Source organism: Acanthopagrus latus, chromosome 20 (assembly GCF_904848185.1).
Source record: "Acanthopagrus latus isolate v.2019 chromosome 20, fAcaLat1.1, whole genome shotgun sequence".
NCBI lineage: Eukaryota > Metazoa > Chordata > Actinopteri > Spariformes > Sparidae > Acanthopagrus > Acanthopagrus latus.
Window position 1 is genome coordinate 17170731 of NC_051058.1, and position 24377 is coordinate 17195107.

Below are 24377 nucleotides of genomic sequence, written 5' to 3' on the forward strand. Positions count from 1 at the left end.
ATCCTACTGTCCACTTGTAAATAATTATGAAATAATGAATTTATTAAATTGAATGAAAGGATTTTTCATTTTCAAATGTATATTCCTGTGCTTTAAGTTCTCTATCTCACTAGGCATGTGTTTCCTCAGCTTTTACACTAATTTTTCCATTTAACTTAAACAAATTAATTGTAAAAACCTTTATATCTCTTAAAGGTACAATATGTAATTTTGGGGTAGACATTTTCATGAGAGGAGAAAGATCTTCATTCATCTTCAAGACTGAATAAACTGAACAAACAAACGACCTTTAAAGGACAACACAGTTTCATACTATTTTACTTTGTTTATATGTGGTGGACCCTGCCACCTTTCCAGCTCCAAACTATGTCCTGGGGGCCTTATTTTCATCTGAGTAAAGTTCATATATCAGTTAAAGACAAGTAAATATTTATGAGTTTGTACCTCATTTATATTGCAAATATAAAACTACACAGTGCCCCTTTAATATAAACACTTCCAACAACATAACCCAAGATTCCGTCAGAGCATCGTTACATCTTACCAACTGCTATTCAAAATCTTTTATTCCCTTTGAGATTCGCCTTTAAAATTTACTGTGTATGTTTTTATAGTTCCTTTTGTTTTTTTGTTTTGTTTTGTTTTTTGGATTATATTAACTGATGATCAAACAGTTTATTAACATCTTCTGTTTATTATGGATTCCTTGGTTCATCTGAACTCCTTGACATATCTTATTCAATTGTATTTTAAGCCTATTCTATTTATTACTCACCTATTTTTGTGTCCACCTCTTACTGTATGTTCCAGTATGTGAGCACTGCAAGCTGTTCCCATGTTGCCCATGATGCGATGAATAAAGTTGGCCGAGCATGAATCTGAAAAATTCCCAATTAGACTGCCATACAATTAGATACATCCATGGTAATGCTCTTTGTTGGTTATTAAGTGGCAGAGAGTGTTGAAATGTACTTAATATTTTGACTATTAATTGTACAGTAATGCATACTGTAAACAAGCTGCACTAGCCTTTAGCTCACTCATTATCCAGCTGTGAAAATAAACAGTATTTTGGTAAGTGTGGAGTCCATTAGGGAGCCAAAGCATTGATTAAATCGCCGCTTGACCGATCCCGAACCCCAACAGAAAGGTCTGTCAAGTCGTCTGCTACGCCGCTCCTGATTGGCTGCTGCGGGAGGAAATCATAAAACGCGAGGTGTGATTGGTCGAACGGACGCCCTGCGCTTCCTTTTTATTTCTCGCGATTGTTTCCCGTGTGGGTTAATGGCTCCTCCTGCTACAGTCTGAGACGGAGCTGGCACCGAGCGGCGATACGGGGGGAGCTGTATCACCACGGAGGAAAAAAAAGCGATTACACCCCAAATACCAGCGGGTTTCTGATCGCAATTGTTTGGGTGTAGCTGGGAAAAAGGCTGTCCGGGTGGTAGTTTGGGTCGAGGGCTAAATTTAGCAGCGGGCGGTCGAGGATAGCAGTCTATTTTTCGACAACCAACTCCCCAGATGAACTCCGTCAGAGCCACCAACAGGAGACCCAGGCGAGTGTCGAGGCCGCGCCCGGTGCAGCCCGAACGGAACAACGGGGACAGAGGTAAGCTAGGCCGCGGCCAGCTAATTATTAAAGACGAAGCCGTGTCAGGCGACAACAGCCTTCGCGCAACCCTCGGTTTATGCTGCCGGCCTGTTCTCCACTCCTAGTCGCGGCGGGTTCAGCAGGAAAACCCGAGGCTTCTTGCTCTGTGGCTTAGGCCAGGCCGCGCTTTGTTTGGCTTGAGTGATCGGGGCTAGCTAACGCCGCTAGCTAGCTTAGCAGGATATGTGGATGTTGGGGGTTGTCTTCACCTAACGTAATGCGTATGTAGCTATACGGCCAACATTAATAGCCCTTATTCAGGTAACCTCAGCTGGAGGCAAAAGGGGTCGACTTCACAAGCTCAGACCACAATCTGCGCGTCTGCTCGGCCGTTGCATTCCCAGCTGTCACTACCGATTCCGAGGGTGTAAATCTGCGGTGTCTTTGGACTGCCATTTTTGGGGTGTAACGTTAACAAAAACATTAGCTGCGAACGGTGGCAATGCTAGCTAGCTGCCCCCCCCAGCTTCAAAGAGGCCACACGGATCAGCTGTGATAGATGATACGGGATGTGATTTGGATGAAGTCACCGTGTGTGTTTTCTGCGCTTGTGGCTGTAAGTTTGAAGCTTAACGCAGCGAGCAGATCGAAGCCGTGTCCCCTTCCTTGTTCGCAGCGGTGGCTAGCCGTAGCTCGATTTGTTTACACCGCGGATTTGCCAGCTACGCAGTTCAGTTTTTAGCCATTAGCCGCACGTCTGATCGACTACATCTGCGGCCCATTTTATTTGACAGCCCCGCAGAAGATGAGTGTGATTCTGCTCATGTAGGACCCCAGACACGAATGCACACCGCCCGATGTCAGTGGGCTATGACTAGACATGAAAGGCTGGTAAATGTGGCTGCAGGGGGTGCATCTGCCATTATCAATCACTAACCTTTGTCTGCCTTACCAACTATTACCCCTGTCTGTTAGCCTGCGCAGTGAGAATACTGCATGTGAGCCGAATGCACACCATTGTGTCATTAATGGTCAAAAGTGTGAGTGGTGTTGAGGTTTTGCTGGGGAAATTTTAGTCGTTCAACTGAGCAATGGGAGAGATGATTGGGCTTTTATTATCAGGTATCTCTTGCTTGCTTTGTGCCTCTTCAGAAACATTGTGTATGTATAGGAAATCTGTGTGCCTTTCTGTCCAGATGAGGAGGCTCCTGCAGCAGCTGCAGCAGAGATGGCTATTGAGGAATCCGGTCCAGGAGCTCAGAACAGTCCCTACCAGCTTCGACGCAAGACCCTGCTTCCCAAGAGAACCGCTGCTGCCTCTGCCACCGCCTCTGCCTGCCCCAGCAAGGGCCCAATGGAGGTAAGAATGAGACATTTAAGTGCATTTTTGTGTGTGGATGAGAGAGAATTGCTGATTGATTAAGTCCTTCTCTGAAGGAACAATGATTTTGTGACAGAGCAGTATATTTCCCAGTTGATTACTTAGTGCTTGAATCTTGGCATGAAGCTGATATCCTATTTCCTCTCCTTTGCAGGGAGCTTCCACTTCATCAACAGAGGCCTTTGGCCATCGAGCCAAGCGGGCACGAGTGTCCGGTAAGAGCCACGACCTGCCAGGTGTGTGTTAAATCTCCAACTAGGGCAAGGAGAGTGATAGCTTTTTTTTTTAATTTTTTTATCCTTATTGATTTTTCAGTGTGCGGATAAATCCATTAAATAGCACGACTCCTCTGTGTGTAAAGATGTTTCCTAAAGCTTAAATCTTGTGTGTGCATGTGTATTTGTGTGTTGTTGTCTTTTAGCAGCCCCAGCAGAGCAATATCTGCAACAGAAGCTTCCAGATGAGGTAGTTTTGAAGATCTTCTCCTACTTACTGGAACAGGACCTTTGTCAGGCAGCTTGTGTTTGCAAGAGATTCAGCCAGCTAGCCAACGACCCCATCCTATGGTCAGTATCACTGTCGAGATCGAAACGTGTCTGTTCCTGTTTTGAATGTCATTTAAAGGCAGACAACTGATATTAGTTTTGTGTGGCATTTAATATTCTAGGAAGCGTCTATACATGGAGGTGTTTGAGTACACGCGTCCCATGATGCACCCTGAGCCAGGCAGGTTCTACCAGGTCAGCCCAGAGGAGCATGAACACCCAAACCCCTGGAAGGAGAGCTTCCAACAGCTGGTAAGTCTGCTCTGATGAACCTTGCTCAGGCAGCCAGCCCCCCAATTTTTTTTTTTTTTTGTTGTTTGAAAGGAATATTCCAATTTTATCTAGATTGATTTTAGGAAGCCCGAACAGTAAAAAACTGTATGAAATGTGATCTGCAAATTGGATCCAACAACACTTGGAAGTAGCCTGAGAAGAGATTCAGGTCATATGCCTGGGCTTTTTTGGAATTCAGAATTCAAAGCTTGACAGCGCGATTGTTTGGATAGCGAGGTGATGGTTCTCCATTTCCGTTCTCTGTGTTGGAACTAGTGTATGTAGTGACTGGCCAAGGTCGTTAACCACAGCAACCCATGCAGATACACTGGTTGTTTTGACACAAAAATCCACATAAAATGTTATCAGTTACAAAAAAAGTGTGCACAGTCTATCTCAAAGATCTGATTTGAGATACAGTTCTGATTGGCCTGCAGTCTGAACATAACCGTGGTTTGTTTTCAAAGTGTTTTATCATGAAGAAGAGAGTGCTGGTTCAGTCATATATAGTTCTACAGTAAAAATGTATGCTACTCATTAGGGTAATAATATCTGTCACTGGGAAAAGAGGGTCTATAAAGATAAAACACTCATTAGAAAGCAAATCAAGGTCTGTGTATTTATTTTTGAATGTCACAGTATGTCCTCTGAGAGATGGAAGCTTAGCTGTTACTTGACAGTATAACTTGGACAAGCACATGGGAAAATGTAATGGTAAGCAGTTGAATGGAAAAACTACAACAGTCAAAGACTTAAAAAAGGGAAAAAAAAGTGTTTCTACTAAAGTGCATGTTAAAACTCGTCAGTATTGTCTTGAGACACAGACACTCAGAATTTCTCAAAAGCTGTTCCTTAGCTTGACTTTGGTCTTGCAGATTTATGACTAGTATATGTCAGAACTCTTCTTCTGCTTCTTTTCTTTAGAACTACATATATGGTATTTCTCAGAAGTTCAGTCTCACAGCGAAAGCTTTCAGTTCATCCACAGTCAGATCAGTTTCATATGTGAACTTCTGATTGCAATGTTGTTCTGAGGCCCTATGTCAACGATAGGATGTGTAAGATTCCTTACTGTCGAGTTAATCTCATTATCTAATGATGTCAATCCAAGGATTTTCTCAGACTAAACATCGTCTAAGGTCCTGAGGCTAATGGAAAACAAACATGTTTGCTTTACCAATTATGATGTGGTAGGAAAATTCAAAGTGAAAACAAAACATTGATCATAGTTTTTGTTTGTAATTTTCATGGAGTCCTACCTGTTTTTTATGGCTTGTAATTGTGATGTCTTGGAGGACAAAAATGCAGTTTTTTTGCCTTGCTTGGTTTGTGGCATGCATATATTTATGAATGCCTGTGGTTCCTAAGTTCAGGATTCGGGACTCGCATAAGTCCGAAAAGACATTTTCTAATTCACAAAATGTGATTTATTTTTTAAGTTGTTTTTTCAGGGTTGTTTAATGATACCTCCTCAGTAAGTGTTAACCACCAGTAGAAACATTGATTTGTTTTAAAGGGTCACAAGAAGCACCGATGTACACTGTGTGCCTTTTTTATGTCACACATCTTTACTACGCATTATCTTTTCACAAACCATACTGCTTCACAGTTCAATAACCACCACAGAACATATGACAGATTAATGGCTTCACAATATACAATACTTCAAAATTATTATCAGTTACTTGAAGCATGAAATGTATAGATTTTTGATAACCTGTATGGTAGAATTATGTGTTGTAGATAAGCAAATGTGCTCAGTATGAGGGATCGGACAAAGTTTCATTATAGGGATGCATGTGAATGGAGGAAATCAGGATATCCTCATATTTATGACTTGGAAAAAGCTGTCTAACTCACTGACATACAGTCCTGTATTGGTTCCCTGATATTCTGTGATTTGCCTAAGCCTGTCACCTGGCTGAAGGCATTGCTTGAACCACGATGTGTAAAAACTACCAATTCCAAATTTAAAAACGTAAAGAAACAGACTGGGTGAATGGGGATTCCTCCTTTTGCTTATTGAGCTCTTTTCATTACCTATTCAAGATTCTTTGTTAGATTTCTCACAAAAAAAAATCCAATAATTGATGCAATGAAAATATTTGTTTTCTGACTAAATATATAAGGTTAAAGCTATTCCAGTATATTTATGTGCAACTGTAGTTTTTGTTTTTAAGTTTGAATAATATTTTGATTTCATAATTGTGAATCGTGATTATGACTGAGAGGCTAATCATCACATGCAGTTTTCATATCGTCCCATGCCACAACAGTATGATAACCACGACTTTTCATACCATGTTATAACGCTGTAGCCCTATCTGACTTAAGCCACTAAAGAAAAGATGCTTTTGAGTTAAACTTTACTGTTGGAGAAGTCTGGTTGGATGCTTCTGTCATATAAGGACCATGTTTATGTTTGAAATGATCACCAGCACAATATTCTGACCTTGATGCTGTCTGTCTTGCAGTACAAAGGTGCTCATGTAAAACCAGGCTTTGCGGAGCATTTCTACAGTAACCCTGGCAGATACAAAGGCAGAGAGAACATGCTGGTAAGTCTACACTTCATTGCTCAAGAGAAACCCTTTCAGGATCTACTGCACTGGTCGCAGCTAATGTAAACACCTGCTAGCTTTTCCTTAACGGCCCTCTGATGAATTGTAGGCATGTCTATTTAGCCTCAAAGTGTTTGTGCCTTTCTCCTGCAGTATTATGACACCATTGAGGATGCGCTGGGAGGAGTACAGGAGGCCCACTTTGACGGTCTAATCTTCGTCCACTCTGGCATCTATACAGACGAGTGGATTTATATAGAGTCGCCTATCACCATGATTGGTGCAGGTAAGCATGTTTGCTGAAAAGTGCTTAAGACATTACCCGGATGCCTGTGCCGCATGCAATCAATATGTCTTTTAAAGAGAGATACTCTCTCAGCTGTGTTTATGTCCGTATGTTTGAGGGTGTTAATATGGTTTTTCTCTGCTTCCCCCAAAGCTCCTGGTAAAGTAGCAGATAAGGTGGTGATAGAGAATACTAGAGACTCAACGTTTGTCTTCATGGAGGGCTCAGAGGATGCCTATGTGGGATACATGACCATCAAGGTGAGCACAGATCTCCCCTTTCCCCTGATTTATACATCCTTTTTAAACAAACTTAAAGAATGTGTGTTTATTATAAAAACCCTGTAACCCTATAACATCTGAGGGGCTCTAATGTTGAGTTATGTTGTCTCAGCAGGAAGTACCAGCTGAGTTTCTAATTTGTTATTTATCCACAGTTGAGGATAAGTTTATTATTTACCAGATGGAGTTAATGTGCAGTTTGAGGAGAATATGCTGTATGTAAGCAAGAATCACAAATTAGTCAAAAATGTCAAACATGGGCTTTGTAATGATGCACATCCTCTCCTGATAATGAAATTATCTGACTAATTATCTGACTAGAAAATTTGTCTCCATCTTTGGAGAGTGGAGAAGGACACAGTGACCTGTAAGAGACATTCATACAGCTCAAAGCTGCTGCGTCGTCATGTTTCAGAATAATAATTTCTCCATTTGCTGGGTTTTGTTTCTGGTTGAAGCTCCAACTAGAGTTGCAAATATTAGTTTATTAAGAGTAAATGTGGCTGCTAGGGGTGTCACTGTTCTCAAAATCCACTGTTTAATTTGATTTTCAATTAACAACAAAAGATAGAAGTTCAATTTGTTCCAAAGTTCGATATATGTCCCAAGTGAGCCGATCCTACTTTTGATTTCTATCATCATTCAATTGATTCTAGATTTTGAATAAAGATCGCAACACCCCTGTTAGGTGCCAACTATTGTATCAATCGGTTTCAAGCAAAGATGTCAAACATCTGCTTGTTCCAGCTTCTTAAATGTCTTTGTCATCGTAAAATGAAGAGACTTTGGTATTTTTGACTGTTTTTGGAAAAAAGAAGCAATTTGAAGACATCAGCTTTGAGTTCTTGGAAACTGTGATTGTGAATTGTGTGTGATTTTACAAACAATTAATTGTGAAAAGAATATGCAGATCAATCGATGATGAAAATCATTAGCTACAGCCCTATTTAGAAATGTCTACTTTAGTGAACCCAGGGTGACTTGATGACATATAATCCCAGTTGTGTCATACAACGTACTAGATTTGGGTTTGATGTTTTAAGTTTTAAGTAGAAAAACACCTCTGTTTCTTAGGAGTTTTGCATGTAGAATTAGACCAACTGTAACATTGTATGAGACGGTATTATTCAGGAATAGAAAAGAAAAGGTTTTCCATCTTTTGCAAATACTTACAAAGTCTCCTGTTGTGTAAAACATCACTGTTTCCACACTCGCTGAAGTGTTGGTGTCACCGCTGCCTCCAGTGAGGAGAGTCTGATGTGGATGTGGTGGGTGGAAAGAAGCTGCATGTGTTGTCAGTAAGCGCAGCCTCTGTCTGAACTCTGCTGCCTCTCTCTCCTCAGTTTAATCCTGATGATAAGTCAGCACAGCACCACAACGCCCACCACTGTCTGGAGATCACCGTCAACTGCAGCCCCAACATCGACCACTGCATCATCCGCTCCACATGCACAGGTACCCTCCCGCCACACGCCTGACCACACATGAACACCTGTACCGGTACAGCCTGAAAAATAAGAGTTCAATCAGCGCTTTGTTGACTGATGCAACATTAATGTTTCAAAATCTTTGAGTTACTGCAGTATTTTACATAATACTGCACAGGTGTATGTGTTTGTACTCTGTGTAACAGTTTAGAGGTAAAGTAGGTTAGCCACAGCACACAGTGTCCTTCATTTAGGTTTTTATAATGGGCAGGGTTCCTTCAAAGGAAGTTAACCAAGGTTAGGAGCCAACATCAATCGGATGTTTCCACACAATCACTCATGTAAACCAAACATCTTGTAATATTTGACATGAAATGATCTCATCATATTTGTTTGTCTGCCAGCAACAAAACTGTCAAGAATTAAATGATCAGAACATTAAGTAACATAAAGTGACAGCACACTTTGATTGCTGCTGGTATAAATGAGTTCTGTGAATATTGTCTTCCAGGATGATGGACTTAATTTTTCATTTGGGTCTTGGACAAAAAAATTAAATTAGCAGTTTTTCTTTTTTGCCTTCATTACATTGGTTTGCTCACAGATGGAAAACGTCATGCTGTTGGGTCACAGCTGTTGACAAATCTGGAAAATCAGGGCCAGTATTGCTTTAAAACGCTATATACTGTGCATCACCTCTGTGTTCAAATCAGGACAGTTGGTTAACTGTTTGCATTTAGCATCCGGGTAGACGGCAGAGTTGTGCGATATGTTTGGCTAAGGGCGATAACAGCTTGTAGAGATAATTGAGATAAGGACTAGCAAGCTTTTAGCAGGCAGTTGGACAGGTGGGCAGCAGAGTCATGTGACTTGGTGTCATGAGATGTCGTGCCACATGTAGCATCAATTGGGAGTTTGCAGTGGGATTCCAATGTTAATTTTTTTTGTATGTGTTGCACAGAAATCTTAGTTTTCTAGCTGGTAAATACAGGTTACTTGGTCAATGAGAACGATACGCATTTAAATTAGATCTTATAGCATCCACATGGTAGATGATTGGCAGAGCTGTTGATCCATGGGACTGAACAGAGTAATGTACAGATGTTATAACCACAACCACATCGCATATATTTTAGGGCTGGTGTGGATGCTGGAAATTTGTGAAAATGCATGGATTTTTTTGTCTGTTAAATATCTTTTGAGGGTTTTTTGACTGTTGTCCATTTGATAAAGTTACGCAGTCATCACTTGCAGCTCTACTGTGATGTGACGCTTGTGTTTTCTTCTCCGTTCAGTGGGTTCAGCTGTGTGTGTGAGCGGCCAGGGAGCGTGTCCAACCATCAAACACTGCAACATAAGTGACTGTGAGAACGTAGGCCTGTACATTACGGATCACGCACAGGTAAAAATAACTTGTTTTGCCATAAATGCAAAGTAAAACACAGACGTGTGACTTGGTGTGTGTTGACTCCACGTCTCGTTGTCTGTTTCAGGGCATTTACGAAGACAATGAAATCAGCAACAACGCGCTAGCAGGAATTTGGGTGAAAAACCACGGTAATCCCATCATTAGACGTAACCACATCCACCACGGACGAGATGTTGGAGTGTTCACCTTTGATCACGGCATGGCAAGTACACATAACATATGTCCTGTCACACATTACTGTGTGAAGAAACATCACAAGCCATCTAACACATCCTCTTCTTGTGTTTCAGGGTTACTTTGAGAACTGTAACATCCATAGAAACCGTATTGCAGGCTTCGAGGTGAAGGCTTATGCCAACCCCACAGTGGTGCGCTGCGAGATCCATCACGGACAAACGGGGGGAATCTACGTCCACGAGAAGGGCAGGGGACAGTTTATAGAGAACAAAATCTATGCCAATAACTTCGCTGGTGTGTGGATCACGTCCAACAGTGACCCTACGATACGGTGAGGACACTACACACAGGAGACGATCGAGTGGGTGCAAAGTCATATCTTACTGAAGACTGCAAATTACATAAAGGTCAACATCAGGGCTTGAGACGAATGGTAATCTTTCCTGGGATGCCTCTGGGCACGAGTGCTTGCGCTTGCCGCCTACTTGGCCACAGGATGTCCCAAATATGATGCTTTAAAGTTCAGAGGACACAGTACACTCCTCACATACGGAGGACGCACATTATTTTCTCCCCAAAACTAATTACGAGCAACTAATCTGAGTTGAAAACGGCAGGAGTAGAGCTAGTTTGTCGTGCAGCAGGCTCATGCAGTGTGTTGGATAATTGAATTGAAGCTATTGAAAGCTAACGGTTGACAAAGCTGGTATATGTGTAGCTGATATGAAGCATCAAAAAATACATTGTCATGTAGGAAAATTCATTTTTAGCATCTATTCCAAGACTGTGTTTTGTTTGGTTTCTAGGGGAAATGCTATTTTCAACGGTAACCAAGGAGGCGTGTACATATTTGGAGATGGACGAGGTTTGATAGAGAGTAACGACATCTATGGTAACGCCCTGGCGGGAATCCAGATCCGAACCAACAGCTGCCCCATCGTACGGCACAACAAGATCCACGATGGACAGCATGGCGGCATCTATGTGGTAAATTTATTTTTCTAAATATCTGTATGGTGTTTAGGCCATATGAAAGCTTGAACTCTCCTCCTCGTTGAAAGCATGTTTGACAGCTGATCCCGCTTTGTGTTTCAGCATGAGAAGGGCCAGGGGGTGATTGAGGAGAACGAGGTTTACAGCAACACGCTGGCTGGAGTCTGGGTGACCACGGGCAGCACTCCTGTCCTCCGCAAGAACCGCATCCACAGTGGCAAACAGGTAACACTGTGAAGGCTAAATACATTTGTGTAAAGGTATGTCAGAAACTAACCTTGTATTGAATCTACAGCATGATCATCTGGCTTTTTTTTTTCTTAGGTTGGCGTGTATTTCTACGACAACGGTCATGGTGTGTTGGAAGACAACGACATCTATAATCACATGTACTCTGGAGTACAAATAAGGTAATGATTACCCCCTTCAAGCAGTTTAATCAAATAACAGAACCACATAATCCGACTAAACATCAGCATGTTACCGACCTCTATAGTTTTATTTCAACTCACATGATTGTCGGATCTCAACAGGACGGGGAGCAACCCAAAGATCAGGCGCAACAAGATCTGGGGAGGCCAGAATGGAGGGATTTTAGTCTACAACTCAGGTCTGTATTTGTCCCTCGTGGTCTCACACATGTACATTTTATTACGTGTTCTTACACTGAACATCCTGCTGTTTGATTTCACAGGTCTGGGCTTCATCGAGGACAATGAAATCTTTGACAACGCCATGGCCGGGGTGTGGATCAAAACGGACAGCAACCCCACGCTGAGGAGGAATAAGATTCACGATGGCAGAGACGGAGGCATCTGCATCTTCAATGGAGGCAGAGGTACGATCCTGACATTGTCTTCCTTTTCATTCGATATCTGTCTGAAAGTTGAACCTATAAGCTGTCAAGATTCACATACTAGAATTAAGGCATCTTTTTATCTGTTGGTTGGTATTTGTTGTCCTGATTTTGCTGATGTGTTTTTATAATCTTTTTTTTTGCAGGTCTGCTGGAAGAGAACGATATCTTCAGGAACGCTCAGGCCGGCGTGCTCATCAGCACCAACAGCCATCCAATACTGCGCAAGAACCGCATTTTTGACGGCTTCGCTGCAGGTTGGCTTTCACACTCAACTATCAGAACACATAACATCCTAATCCAGTGGCTTCCAACCTTTTTATTAAAGGACTTAGTTTATGTCAATGAGCAGACTAACCTCTGACGATGTGACATATTTTATGGATAGTTCATATTATACTCTGTCCATAAAATGCTCGAACAAGGCGGCTTATAAACTGAACAAATAGTGAATATAACTGCCAGAATGTGGTTTAAAATAAGTGACTGTTTCCTGTGAATATTGCATCAGCTTCTCTGATATTTCTAGGAACTTTGTACACTTTAGTTTGAATTAGGTTTCTTTATAATTTTGAAAAAGCGACCAGCGTCTTAGTTTTCATCTCCTTGTGGTGATGATTTTCTTTTTCCTCTCCAGGTATTGAGATCACCAACCACGCCACAGCCACGCTGGAGGGCAACCAGATCTTCAACAATCGCTTTGGAGGGCTGTTTCTGGCCTCGGGTGTCAACGTGACCATGAAAGGTAACTGTGTGTGCCGTTAAGCTTTGCCCCATTCGATTACGATTGGGTTTTATCATCCTTCTCATCGCTCTCCTGTGTTTACTCTCTGTCCCTCCTCCTTTAGATAACAAGATTCTGAATAACCAGGATGCCATTGAGAAGGCGGTGAGCAGAGGACAGTGTCTCTACAAGATCTCCAGCTACACCAGTTACCCCATGCACGACTTCTACAGGTAAACTGAGTCACGTTCAATTAGAACTGTGAAGAACCCAAACTCATCTGCACTCACCTTAGTGATCAATTCCACGCACACATTGTCTAACTCTGTTTTGTCTCGTCTCTCCAGATGTCACACCTGTAATACAACAGATAGGAACGCCATCTGTGTAAACTGCATCAAAAAGTGCCACCAAGGGCACGATGTAGAGTTTATACGGCACGATCGGTAAGACATTCTGGTTCTTTTCAAATACTGTTTATATATTTCTGCCGTCCTGCTCTATACAACCCTGAATCAATAAGCTTTGGATGCTGTGTATAACATAAAAAACAGAATTTGATCATTTGTTAATCCCTCTTGACACCTACTCAAACAAAAACAGTACCAAGATGACATATTTAATGAAGATGAGCTCAGGAAACATGATTGATACATCAGCATTCCAACAGTTTTGGAATCGGGTTTGTTCCTGAGTATCTTTGACTCATTTAAAGACACTCTGGTTCATAATCCCTGACCTCTGCCCCCTGCAGGTTTTTCTGTGACTGCGGAGCGGGAACGTTGTCCAACCCGTGCACGCTGGCCGGAGAGCCCACACACGACACAGACACTCTGTATGACTCAGCGCCGCCCATCGAGTCCAACACGCTGCAACATAACTGAAGGCACCGGCCTTAGTTACACTCTCACATTAGCATACAAACACATTACACTGCACACAGACACACACACACACACAAACGTACACACACGCGCAGTTACATACACACATCCACTTGCAGCCATAAGGACCCAGAGAGACTCTGTGATTGCGGCGCTCTCAGACGGGCTCGAGGTGAAAGAGGCTGCAGAGGAAGCAGCTTCCTGCCCGCTGCAGTGGGACACGCTGCAGCGGGCCAGTCTCCACTAGAGGGAGCAGTGGAGCTGACAGAACAGCCACAAGAGATTCCTCTCGAGTATTTCTTAATGCAGTCTGTAGACAGAGTGAAGATGGGAAGAGAAGGCTGCTGAGCGGCAGCCAGCAAGAGAAGATCCCCCCCCCTCGGCGTTAATCCTCGGCCCATTTCTTCTTATTCACAAGAACTGCTGTCAAAGAGACTTCCTGCTTCCTCGCAGCTGTCATCCCCATTGGCTGCCCAGGCAGTTGTAACTAGGCAACGGATGGGCGGATGTTGCTCTGTTGTGTGTGGATAAAGGAGCAAGGTTGTGTGTGTGATGGAGCACTTGGGCTTTTTTTAAAAAAGAAAAAAAAAATGTTCTGATCAATGGATTTTATTTCAATGCTTTCTCATGTAGTTTTGTATTTTCAAGCAAAAAGCTGACTGTATTTGAATGTCTTTTATTTTATTATATTATATTATAATTATTATTATTATTTTCTTTGGTTAGCGTCCCTCCTCCCACCCCGACACAGAGGCAAACTGCAGACACTCCGACGTCCCAGTGGTGAAGTTCTTTCTGTGAAAGAGAATCTCGTTTAAACACTACAAACCCTCTCCAGTATATTAGCTTAAATGGCAGGTGGAGGGGCTCCACAGTTGTATAAAGGTGCGTATGTGAGTGTGTAAATGTGTGTTGTGTACAGTGGAAGTTGTATGTGTGCGTGTATATGTTTATAAGTTGATGCAGTCAGTGTTTTGTGGAGAGGGTTTCAATAGGGGGCGTCAGAGCTCCTTTGTACTGGAACCGACAAGTCAATCTGCAGTCCCCCATTCCCTCCCCCGTCCTCCCCCCTCCTCCTCTCCCCGTGTATCGTGGTGACTGTGGCTCCTCATGCAGCCTGAATCGTATGCATGTACCATAACATCTAGACTTAATATATTGTGAAGTATTCAATAACCATTATGTAGATGCTAGTTGGAATTCAAAAAGGGGTATACTTTCTTAGAAAGACAAAAAAAGAAAACAGGAAACTGGCCATTTCTAAGAAAATAAAACTTTATTAGATCAGAGGTGTCTGTCTTTAAATTCACATCCCACAGAACTGACATTACTGGTGTATGATAATTCGTTTGTGTTGAAATGTTGTTCACTTGCTCTGAAACTAGAGCCTTACCTGCATCAGTCCGCTAACAGCTGATCTCCTGGGTTTTGATCGCAGCATTCATTTGTTTTGAAACATGAATCTATTGATTTACAATCTCAACAGTGACTTGCTGTTGCTCCTGTCAAGCTGCATTGCTCTAATTGAAATTTTCAGCAACAAAATACATCAGACACAAGTGACGATTTTTTGATAATCAATTTTAAGAACTTTTCAGGGTAAAACAGTCAAAATTTAGACTTCTTTCCTACTCTTGACAGCTATACTGTGATATCTTTAGGATTTGTTCTTAGTCCTTAAAGCCTAGTACTTTTAAAGAAGTGAAAAGAGGTTAATATAATTGGTATCTAGTGTCTGTAGATACAAGTAGTACAAGTCTGATGCTTTTGATGAGATTACCCAGCCCATGATGCTCAAAAAAACAAACTCGCAGCACATCGAGCAATGACTCTTTATTGAAAAACTATACAGTATAAGAGCTTTAGTGTGGCTGTCTACAGTAAATGAATACATGGATGAATACATGAGTGGAAGTGTAAATATCAAGCTGTTTTAGAGGGAACGCAGCGTGAAAGCATTTCTGTGATGTACATGTTATTCTTGGCGATCAGCTCTTTCTTCATCCTCCGGAGCTCCGTCTTCACCTCCTCTTCACTCATGGTGTCGGAAGGAAGTGACTTCACCTTCTCCAGGAATTCTTGGATCAGGTTTTCCCCCGCCTGAAGGGACAGACAGTGCATCATGTTTACAATATTATTTTTAAAAACAACAACTGGAGGAGTTACAATGACCCTTAAAGGATCACCACACAAGTGATGACGGTGGATTGTGGGAGAACAGAGGCCTACTTGTCTGTCAGTCCGTCGTCTCTTGGCCTCGGGCTCCTCCACTTGCTCCGACTTCTCCCCTGCAGGTTCCTGGAACTCCTCCAGCTCCTCCGCCTTCTCCTTCGCCATGGCAACCACCGCTGGCGGGAAGGCAGCCAGCTCGGCGACGTGGATCCCAAAACTCTGGTCGCACACTCCTGGACATACAGTTAAGAGTCGAAGATTCAAACTTAGAACTTAAGGAAACTCAGTTAAAGAGAATGTTAACAATAATTTTGAGTTGAGGTCCACCTACTTGTGTTTCTGCTTAGTTTTAGTTTACTTGCGTTAGTAACAAAAAAATACATGTTTTAACTCAACCTTTACTCCAGTAAGATTTTCTTTCAAGGTTTCAGACAAAACAAAGCAAAATAGTTTGTTTTTTTTATTTAAATAATTCAACATTTTTTGATATTTTAGCATAAATGGGAATATTTATGGTGCATTTACTTGGCTATGACAGTAAGTGAACATCTTTGGGGTCGAAGGTATTTGAGGACGCCAACTTGTGCTTTGGGAAATGCTGATCAACATCGTTCCATTCCATTTTTCATTTTCTGACATTTTATAAACCAGACAACTAATCAATGAATCAAGAATATGATAGAAGGATAAAAATAATTTAGAAATAGTCAGTCTGTCATTCATTGTAGCAAAAAACCTTAAACCCATCACAATCCCAGTCCCTCTGCCTCTCTTCCACACTTCACGCTTGCTGTCTTACATTTTAAAACTACTTAGTAAAAAAAAGAAGCTCAGAGTCCAGAGAGCTAACTAAATAAATCCACCTGTAAAGACTTACTCCTTTATATCAATACACTAATGTATAAATGTATAAACCTGCATTAATAACATGTGGCCGTGTGATACGGTCTGACCTGGTTTGACTCTGTACAGCATGGTCAGTGTGTTGTGGGAGGTCAGCGCTGTGACGTGCAGGTTGTGGACGGTGGGCTGCTGCGCCGCCAGCGCTGTCAGCTCGTGGAAGTGAGTGGCAAACAGGCAGAAGGAGCCGATTTTGGAGGCGATGTGTTCGCTGATGGCCCAGGCCAGGCCGAAGCCGTCGTACGTGGAAGTGCCTCTGCCGAGCTCATCGATGATGATGAGCGAGTTCTCCGTGGCCGAGCTGGAGGGGGACGAGCAGGGATGATGAGAAAAGGCTTGTTTGCCAGCTTTGGTTTGAACAAACTCGTGTGCCTCGTCTTACCGCAGAATGGCAGCCGTCTCCAGCATCTCCGACATAAAGGTGGAGACTCCTTTGACCTGGCTGTCTCCCGCTCCCACCCTGGCCAGGACGCTGTCGATCACGCTGAGTTCCGCCTTCTCGCATGGCACGAAGCAGCCGATCTGAGCCATCAGGGCGATCACACCCACCTGGCGGATAAACGTAGACTTGCCGCCCATATTTGGTCCTACAGACAAAAGAAGAGAGGAGGTGTAACGCAGTGTCCATCATGAGTGATGGTGAGGTGCAAGACAGAGAGAAACAAAGGCTTTTACACAGTAACATGTTGAGGGAACGTCGTTTTCATCGTCTTATTTTTTGTAGATTGGACCTTCAATATGTAGTTACAATGTTGGGCGATCCAAGAGAGCATTTTCCACATCAGGGGACCAAGAGTTTGTTCTCCTGTTTGGCTAGACTGGGTTTTAAATCTGTCAACATTCTTATCTTGGAATTTTCCAAATGTAGTGGAAACAAACAGGAATGTGTTGAAGGGACTTAAGTTGCTTTTCTGGAACCAACTGGTCAAAATTCTGTGATTAGGACCCAAGATAACTAGAAGGGAAACCTCTGCCAACAGCATGAAAAAACAGTCGGTCGCGCTTCACAGGAAGTAAACATACGATCCAAGTGTTTCGGGCACCTGTGATAATGTAGAAGCTCTTCTCTCCCTGGACGAAGGTGATGTCGTTGGGGATGAAGGCGGTGTCCGCGTCCGTCTCCATGCAGGGATGTCTGGCCTGCTGCAGCTCCATGCGCCTGCAGCCGTCGGCCAACAGAAGGGGTCGAACGTACGGCACCGGAGCCGAGACGGACGCCACGGCGAAACTCACCACCGCATCCAGCTGCGCTATCACATCGCTCAGCGTCTGGAGTGGATCCACGTAACCTGGTGGTTCAAAGAGTTCCGCACTGGGATTATTATGAGAGACGTGAGGTCGCTGCGTGTTGCACAAAGTCTTCCTCTGTGTGCTGAACTGAATGAATCAATTACTTAAGAAAGGTCACAAAATGCCGTCTAATTAAGAGATGATCACCCTTTGTCTGCCTGTCTGTCAAATCAATGTCATACTAATGGGATACAGTGAGCACCATGTGATGAGCAATTCACCTGAGGCAATGTTAATGATCTCTTTGACGATGGCATTCTGCGCCTCCTCGTACTCCTCCCTGTTCTTGGAATACTCCTCGTTGACGGAGCTCAGCTTGCTGCAGACATGTGAGAGAGAACAGACCATCAGCTGACCGGAGGGGCAGAGGGGTTTACCGAGGCCGACGTCAGGTGTCTGACGGACCTGTTGGTGAAGCGTACTCCGTTCTTCTGCACGTCCAGCGTGGTGAATTTCTTGTTGTTCCTCAGACTCTTCTCCTCCTTGCAGGTGACTCGCAGGTAAAAACCCAGCATGGCATTCGACTCCAGCTTCACCGTCTTACCGGCATCCAGACCTGAAACACAACGTTACTCAGATGAGGTCAAACTGGGACTCAGACAACACATGTAAACAGCTACAATTCACTGCCTCATTTAGGTCAAAACCAAAGCTTATGACTGCAAGTCGGAAGATCACATTAAGTGTGAAGCCACTGTGAAGTTTGCACGACGCACTCACACTTAAAAGTGATTTCATCTGCAATTGCTGTGTCTGTCATTCTGTGAAATAAGCCATCACATGCTTGTGCTCTCTCGGCTTTGTTTATATTTGCGTGACAGACTGTAACGTATGTGACATATGTGTTGTGTGTAATCACCAAGTTCTCTGGCTGCACTGTTCAGCACGGCCTGCATGCTCTTTTCCAGTTCGTCCATCTTTTCCCTCAGCTCGCTCAGCACCGGATCGAACGATGGCTTCACCAGGAACTCGTGGTGGTCGATCTGCACATGACGCACGGCAGGCAAAGAAAAGAAACCAGCGTAAAAACAACATGGTGGAATTGGTGATGTGCAAATATAACGGACATGCGTATATGAAGGGTTGAGGAAAGACCTGGTTCATGTCCAGAGTGGTTTCAATCATCTCCTGGTACTTCACAAAGTCGTTCTGCATGTCTCTGAGAGGAGACAGGAACACGGCCTCCAGCAGGACCTGGTAGCTTCCTGCAACACACAACAAATACAAATAGGCCGATTACACAAGTGTAAGATGGCAGCCCCATTGCTTTATCTCCATAATCAGCATACAGATGTGAGAGTGCATGCATCTTCTCATGTGACTCTCAGCAGAAGAGTCCCAAAAGGTCTGAATTATTCCTTGAAGATTTTCACTGATCGCACCAAGACTCCATCCTAAACGGTGGTCTTCTTCGGCCTGCACTATGAAACCAATTTAGTGTGAAGCGTCCTGTCTTTATTCAAGAGCGTGGAGCTTCATGATCACATTGTATCACACTCATCTTCAAAAACCTCTGCCCCTCAGATTCATCCTGCTTGATAAGAATGTCTCTAAAAAGGGAGCAGGAAAACAAAACACAGACTTTTAAAAAGGACTAAACGACAGTAAGACTGGAGATACACCGACTGCCATTTTCGTTGCTGTGTCCACTAACGATTTGAGTTTTTAAAAGTCTGACCGGCCAATTCTGATTTTATTTCCTTCTACAAACTATGACACACAAACATTTCACAACCTTTTTTAATGGAAAATTCAGCTGTATGTTTGTAATAACACACTGATCAGAAGAACACGCAGACAATTTTACCTGAGTATCTCTCCAGAGCAGAGATGAGGGCAGGGATGTGGCTGACAGCCTGGTAGACGCGGTAGCAGTCCTGCAGCGTTGCGGTGTGACGGTGGAACTTCTTGGCCAGACGGTGGAGATCAGGGAACCGCCGCAGCAAGTCCTCCTGACAGGTCTGCCTGAGCTCCGAGTCGCACACGAAGCTCTCCACCAGGTCCAGCCTCAAACACACACAGAGGGAAAAGTCAATTATCCTCAATTTAGAACTTTTATGTGCAGCAAAAGTCAAGAAAAAAACAACACACAAATCGTATGATGATGATGAAGATGTCCTGATCGAGATTTGATCCTGATATCCCTTTAATATTTGGTAGCGGCCCAAAACGATTCAAATTCAAGACTTATACCCAAATGAATGATCAAAATCTATCTGATGCATCTAAATAACAGCTGCAGCTTCTAAATCTGAAAATCCTCAACTTTCACAAGCTTCCTGACCCAGATGCTGAAGGTCTGGCTCAACTCAAACTTTGAAACTTTAAATTACACTCACATTATATTCAGCTTTTTAGGAAAAAGTTTCAAGCACCAACTTGAAACCAAAGATTTCAAAAGCAGAGTTCCGTTAAGAAACAACTGTCAGCTTTTATTTAGCCCATGCCATCTATTTAAATATGATTCTGGACTTCTTGATCCCGACAGTTGATTCCCATCATTGTATTACCTCTCCTCTATTTTGGTTTTGTCCATGAGCGGCTGTTTGATCCACTGGTTGACAAGCCGCTGACCCTGCGGCGTACGACACTTGTTCAACAGACCAGCCAACGAATGAGCTCCGCTGGTGTCCTCAGGTGATCCCTTGCAGGAAACGATCCAAACAGCGAGTGTCAAAATCAAAAATACAAAAAACAGTCTCAACAATGGAGTGAGCAGTTATCATCATGAGCATGTGCAAAGCATCCACCAGTCTGGGACATCTTGTAACAAGCACACCTGTGGAAAACATGTCAGCAGCTGCCAAAGGAGAAGTTGACCAATGAGGCCGTAACAATACAAAGAAGCTTCTTAGTTACAGAGCAACTCAGGAACGGTTTCATTGAGCCCGTGTGTGAATAGAGCAGGTCAGCGAGTGGGCTCATCGATGACATTGCATATCTAGTATCGTACACACTGTTCCTTCCTCTAGAACCACAAATATTGGCCCATTTTTGTACAGCTTCCACACACATTTTTAATATCTCTCTGGAGTACAGATTTAAAAACAAGGACTAACCAAACTACATGAATTGGTAGACACCAGTAGAGACAAAAGACGACCTGGGTCCTGCCACTGACCTGGAAGAGGTTCAGAGCCCTCACAGCAGCGTTGTCCAGCCGCATGTACTGACCCAGGTCCAGAGTGGTCAGACTGAAGGAGTTGAAGTTGGACTCGTCGGAGAGCAGCTCCAGGAAACGTACCACTGCGGCCAGGCACGACATGGCCACCTGAGAACGCAGCAACACCCGGACGTTTAATATACTCAACTTTTATTCTGTCATTCGACCCATTCTCCTGACGTTGTTCATGCAGACAACAGTAATAAAGCCACCTTCCATTCAGAGCTTTTTTCTTTCTTTACTTTTTCAGATGTTGGATCATTTCATCATGTATGTTTACTATTTAATAGGAAAACCAACTTGACACTCATCAGCTTTTAATGGGGCCATAACAATCAAACTTTAAAAGGAGAACGTGTGAGAAAACAAAACACAGATGATATCAATTAGACTTTGAGAGAATAATTAGTCGGGTCACAGTTGAGAAGAGGAAAGCAGTTTTCCAGCGTATGTGGTGCCCCTTGAATGCAACAGACCGTTTCTTTGCATTATCTCTTAGTCTCACATTTTCTTTGGATACTGGTAGATAAACTTGTGCAACATGTAAAAGCCTTTAACAGACTTCTTAAGTGTTGTAAATCAGGTCGTCCCGTTCTGTGAAACAAAAACATAAAAGAGCTGTGTACCTTTTGCGATTAAATTACCTCCTTGAATAAGAGCTCTGTGTCATTATTGCCTATCCTTGATGGTATCGCACCAGAAAGAATCTCTGGTGAGTTTAGTCTTTTTTGCTCATCTCAAGCAGCACAGTCTTAAGTGTCAGGAAGCCCTTTGTGTCGGTCACCTGCTTGTCAAGCTCAGGGAGAGTGTTGCTCGCCACAGTCTGTCCTTTCTTGGCCCTCAGCAGCCTGTTGAGATCCTGGACCATGTCCTTGCTGCTGAACTCGGCTCTCTTCCTGTCAGAGACCAGAACGCCCCCGCGCTGGACCACCTGCACAAAACACAAATACAACAATAATGTCTTTGCACCATGAAGTCCAGTTAAAGCGAGTGTCCTGACTGCTGGTTTGTGTATTTCTGAACATACAGCTGCCTGTGAGAAACCTCTGAGATGGAGCACAGACGCTCGACACATACCTCCCGGAGTTTACTGCCGTCGGCGTTGCCTTCCCCCTGAGCTAGGAGACACTCTTTGGGGCTGATCTGGACGAGCAGAGACTCCAGGTTGGAGAAGATCTCATTGTCCGGGAACTCGCACACTCCCATCGTCCTCTGGGCGGCATCCACATAGCCGACCCCGACCACGCGCTGTCCGTCAGCGCCCGTGGCGAACCGAACCGCCACGACTCCTGCACAGCCCTCGGCTCCGGTTCCGGTGCCAAACAGGATGTCTTCAAACTGAGTCAAGTTTCCTGGAGAGGCCTGGGACAAAGACGGCGATTATAGCTACCGGTTTATCTGACCCTGCAACAATGTAATGTCCACGGATTTTAAACTGTTGTCTGATAACACAACCTGTTTTAAGATTTCGCCTCTGGCCCTGAAAAACTGTAACAGCCAATTCACTATTTTCTGATGAAAATAATGAGAATTGCAGCCCTGTTGACATGTTTACAGCATTTTAGTTTGATGTAACTGTGAGGATGTTGCTGATTATCAGACTGTATGATGAATCAGAGCTTTTTTTTTAAGTTTATATTTTAGCTTTGACTGTAATAACAGCTGAAGAGATGACAGGAAACAGGACAAGAGAGAGAGAGGGGAACTGACATGCGACAAAGGGCCCCAGGACGGGACTCGATCCTGGGGCCGCCACAGCGACCCTCAGGATCGACGCCCGCTCTACCAGATGAGCTAAACGGCACCCCAAATCAATTTTTAATGCATGCAGCATGGAGACAAGACCCAAAGTGTTCTCTGCAGACTGACGCATCATGGCCGCCTTGGATTGGTGTGTGTTATAGATATAGACAATATATTCTGAACTGTGAAAGCACTAAATAAAAGGCATGCAGACCTACAGAAAAATTATAGTTATGATCATCTAGAGAAACACATAGTTCACAGAACTGGCAGAATGGAAGCAGGTCAATAACAATAACAACAGCGTCCATCTACACTTAACAACAGACTCCACTCCTCCATCATCATCATCATCACCATCACCTTGTACTCGACCCTCCAGTCGTGCTCCTTGCTGCTCTTGCTGTGGTTCTTGTACACCTCCACTCTGTACTGCCTCACCAGCAGCAAGTCTTTCACAAAGGCCTCAAAGTTGGACTTGCTCAGCACCACACTCTCCAGCTTACGACTCCCTGTAAAAACCTTCATGTTAGCAAACAAGCGCCTACAGTTTCCACCTAGCAGGACTAACGTTATGCTAGCTAACAGATGCACTTGTAGCTAGATTAGCTTGCGGCTACATGTTAACATTTGGGTGCACGCATTAACAACACGCAGCTGAGTTAGCATGAAACAGCAAACGCAGCCTGTCAACACTTCAGAAGCTCCAGCTAGCTCTCTTGGCTTAGCTAGGCCACAGAGATTACCTGAGCCCAGATGTTTGATGACCCCATTCGTCTTGAAAACTTCCTTCGCCGCGAATATGGCGTCTTTTCCGTGAACCGTGTAGTAGTCGTTACGGTCGAACACCCTGAAAGTGGTGTCCGGTTTCTCCGGCATGGAGAAAACGAAGTTTAGGAAGCCGTGCTCGGCTGCACTGTCCATGGACAGGTTCTGTTTCGGCTGCACCGCCATGCTGGAATCTCCCGCCACCGCCAGGGACAAACAGGAAATGACGTTTTTCCTTCTTTTATTTATTTATTTATTTATTTATTTATTTAGACGGGTTGAAACGAGGACGTTTATGGTGCATGTCGCCACCTGCTGTACCGGAGTATGCGGCGTGGGGATAAAATAAAATAAAATAAAATAAAATAAAATAAATAATTAAAAACATAACAAATGGAGAAAGACAAAATAAAATGAAAATAAGATTAAATACATTAAAAAATTAAGATAAAAATTAATTTAAAAAAAACAACCACAAAAAAACTTTGCTGTGTGGCAACAATCAGCATGTGATACTAGTTGTTCAGTTCATCAAGATACTCTTCCCAGTTGAGCCCCACTGTTGTGATTTTCAAATCATAAATTAAATAGAGGTCAAAAGCCAATGTTATAATGCAGTAAACTGACTCCTGCATCCCACCATTAAGCATGTGACTACACAGTTACTAGACACATTTTATTTAAATTGATCAATCTACAGGATGAAAAGTTAGAGTTAGAACAGTTTGCTTGTTAGAACAGTCTTTTTTTTAATGAATTTGCTGTGGTGTTCACTGTGAAGTCTCATTTAGCCACTTATATATATCTTTATGTTCAAATTGTGGGACATTTAATGATGTATTTTATGTTGTACAAAAAAATGTATAAATACCTTCAGCCTGTGTTAAAAACAGAGATTAAACACAAAGATCATTACATTTTTTAAAAAGTGAT

At 43.2% G+C, this 24377-nt stretch overlaps 2 protein-coding genes across 5 annotated transcripts; one reads left to right on the forward strand and one right to left on the reverse strand.

Annotated features, from left to right (window-relative positions):
- The first annotated feature begins 1266 nt into the window (after positions 1-1266).
- On the forward strand, positions 1267-14697 carry fbxo11b (F-box protein 11b). Of its 4 annotated transcripts, none has more exons than XM_037081034.1 (22): positions 1267-1609; positions 2788-2951; positions 3127-3208; positions 3394-3538; positions 3640-3769; positions 6265-6348; positions 6505-6637; positions 6791-6897; positions 8262-8373; positions 9641-9747; positions 9839-9976; positions 10065-10282; positions 10758-10938; positions 11047-11169; positions 11269-11354; positions 11478-11554; positions 11639-11782; positions 11947-12057; positions 12438-12545; positions 12649-12757; positions 12872-12970; positions 13279-14697. In XM_037081034.1, exons 1-22 carry the CDS (start codon positions 1522-1524, stop codon positions 13406-13408), a joined length of 2676 nt encoding a protein of 891 aa, XP_036936929.1. In that variant the 5' UTR covers positions 1267-1521; the 3' UTR covers positions 13409-14697. The 4 variants fall into 4 exon arrangements, with proteins under 4 accessions (XP_036936929.1, XP_036936930.1, XP_036936931.1 ...); XM_037081035.1 differs by having other exon boundaries at positions 3397-3538; XM_037081036.1 differs by having other exon boundaries at positions 3127-3187.
- Positions 14698-15226: 529 nt separating this feature from the next.
- On the reverse strand, positions 15227-23672 carry msh2 (mutS homolog 2 (E. coli)). The gene is made up of 16 exons (XM_037081033.1): positions 23423-23672; positions 23040-23188; positions 22011-22295; positions 21718-21864; positions 20892-21041; positions 20281-20414; positions 19578-19777; positions 18866-18975; positions 18630-18753; positions 18176-18326; positions 17992-18089; positions 17524-17769; positions 16863-17067; positions 16534-16781; positions 15638-15813; positions 15227-15508 (listed from the first exon to the last, which is right to left on the reverse strand). Exons 1-16 carry the CDS (start codon positions 23628-23630, stop codon positions 15332-15334), a joined length of 2808 nt encoding a protein of 935 aa, XP_036936928.1. The 5' UTR covers positions 23631-23672; the 3' UTR covers positions 15227-15331.
- Between the last annotated feature and the right edge of the window lie 705 nt (positions 23673-24377).

Coding starts and splice junctions, on each gene's coding strand:
- fbxo11b (XM_037081034.1), top strand. CDS start 1,522: ATGAACTCCGTCAGAGCCACCAACAGGAGACCCAGGCGAGTGTCGAGG. Junction 6,349..6,504: donor AAGGCAGAGAGAACATGCTG/GTAAGTCTACAC, acceptor TTTCTCCTGCAG/TATTATGACACCATTGAGGA. Junction 11,355..11,477: donor TACTCTGGAGTACAAATAAG/GTAATGATTACC, acceptor GGATCTCAACAG/GACGGGGAGCAACCCAAAGA.
- msh2 (XM_037081033.1), bottom strand. CDS start 23,630: ATGGCGGTGCAGCCGAAACAGAACCTGTCCATGGACAGTGCAGCCGAG. Junction 18,976..19,577: donor TGCTCTGGAGAGATACTCAG/GTAAAATTGTCT, acceptor TGTGTGTTGCAG/GAAGCTACCAGGTCCTGCTG. Junction 16,782..16,862: donor GAGACGGCTGCCATTCTGCG/GTAAGACGAGGC, acceptor GTCCCCCTCCAG/CTCGGCCACGGAGAACTCGC.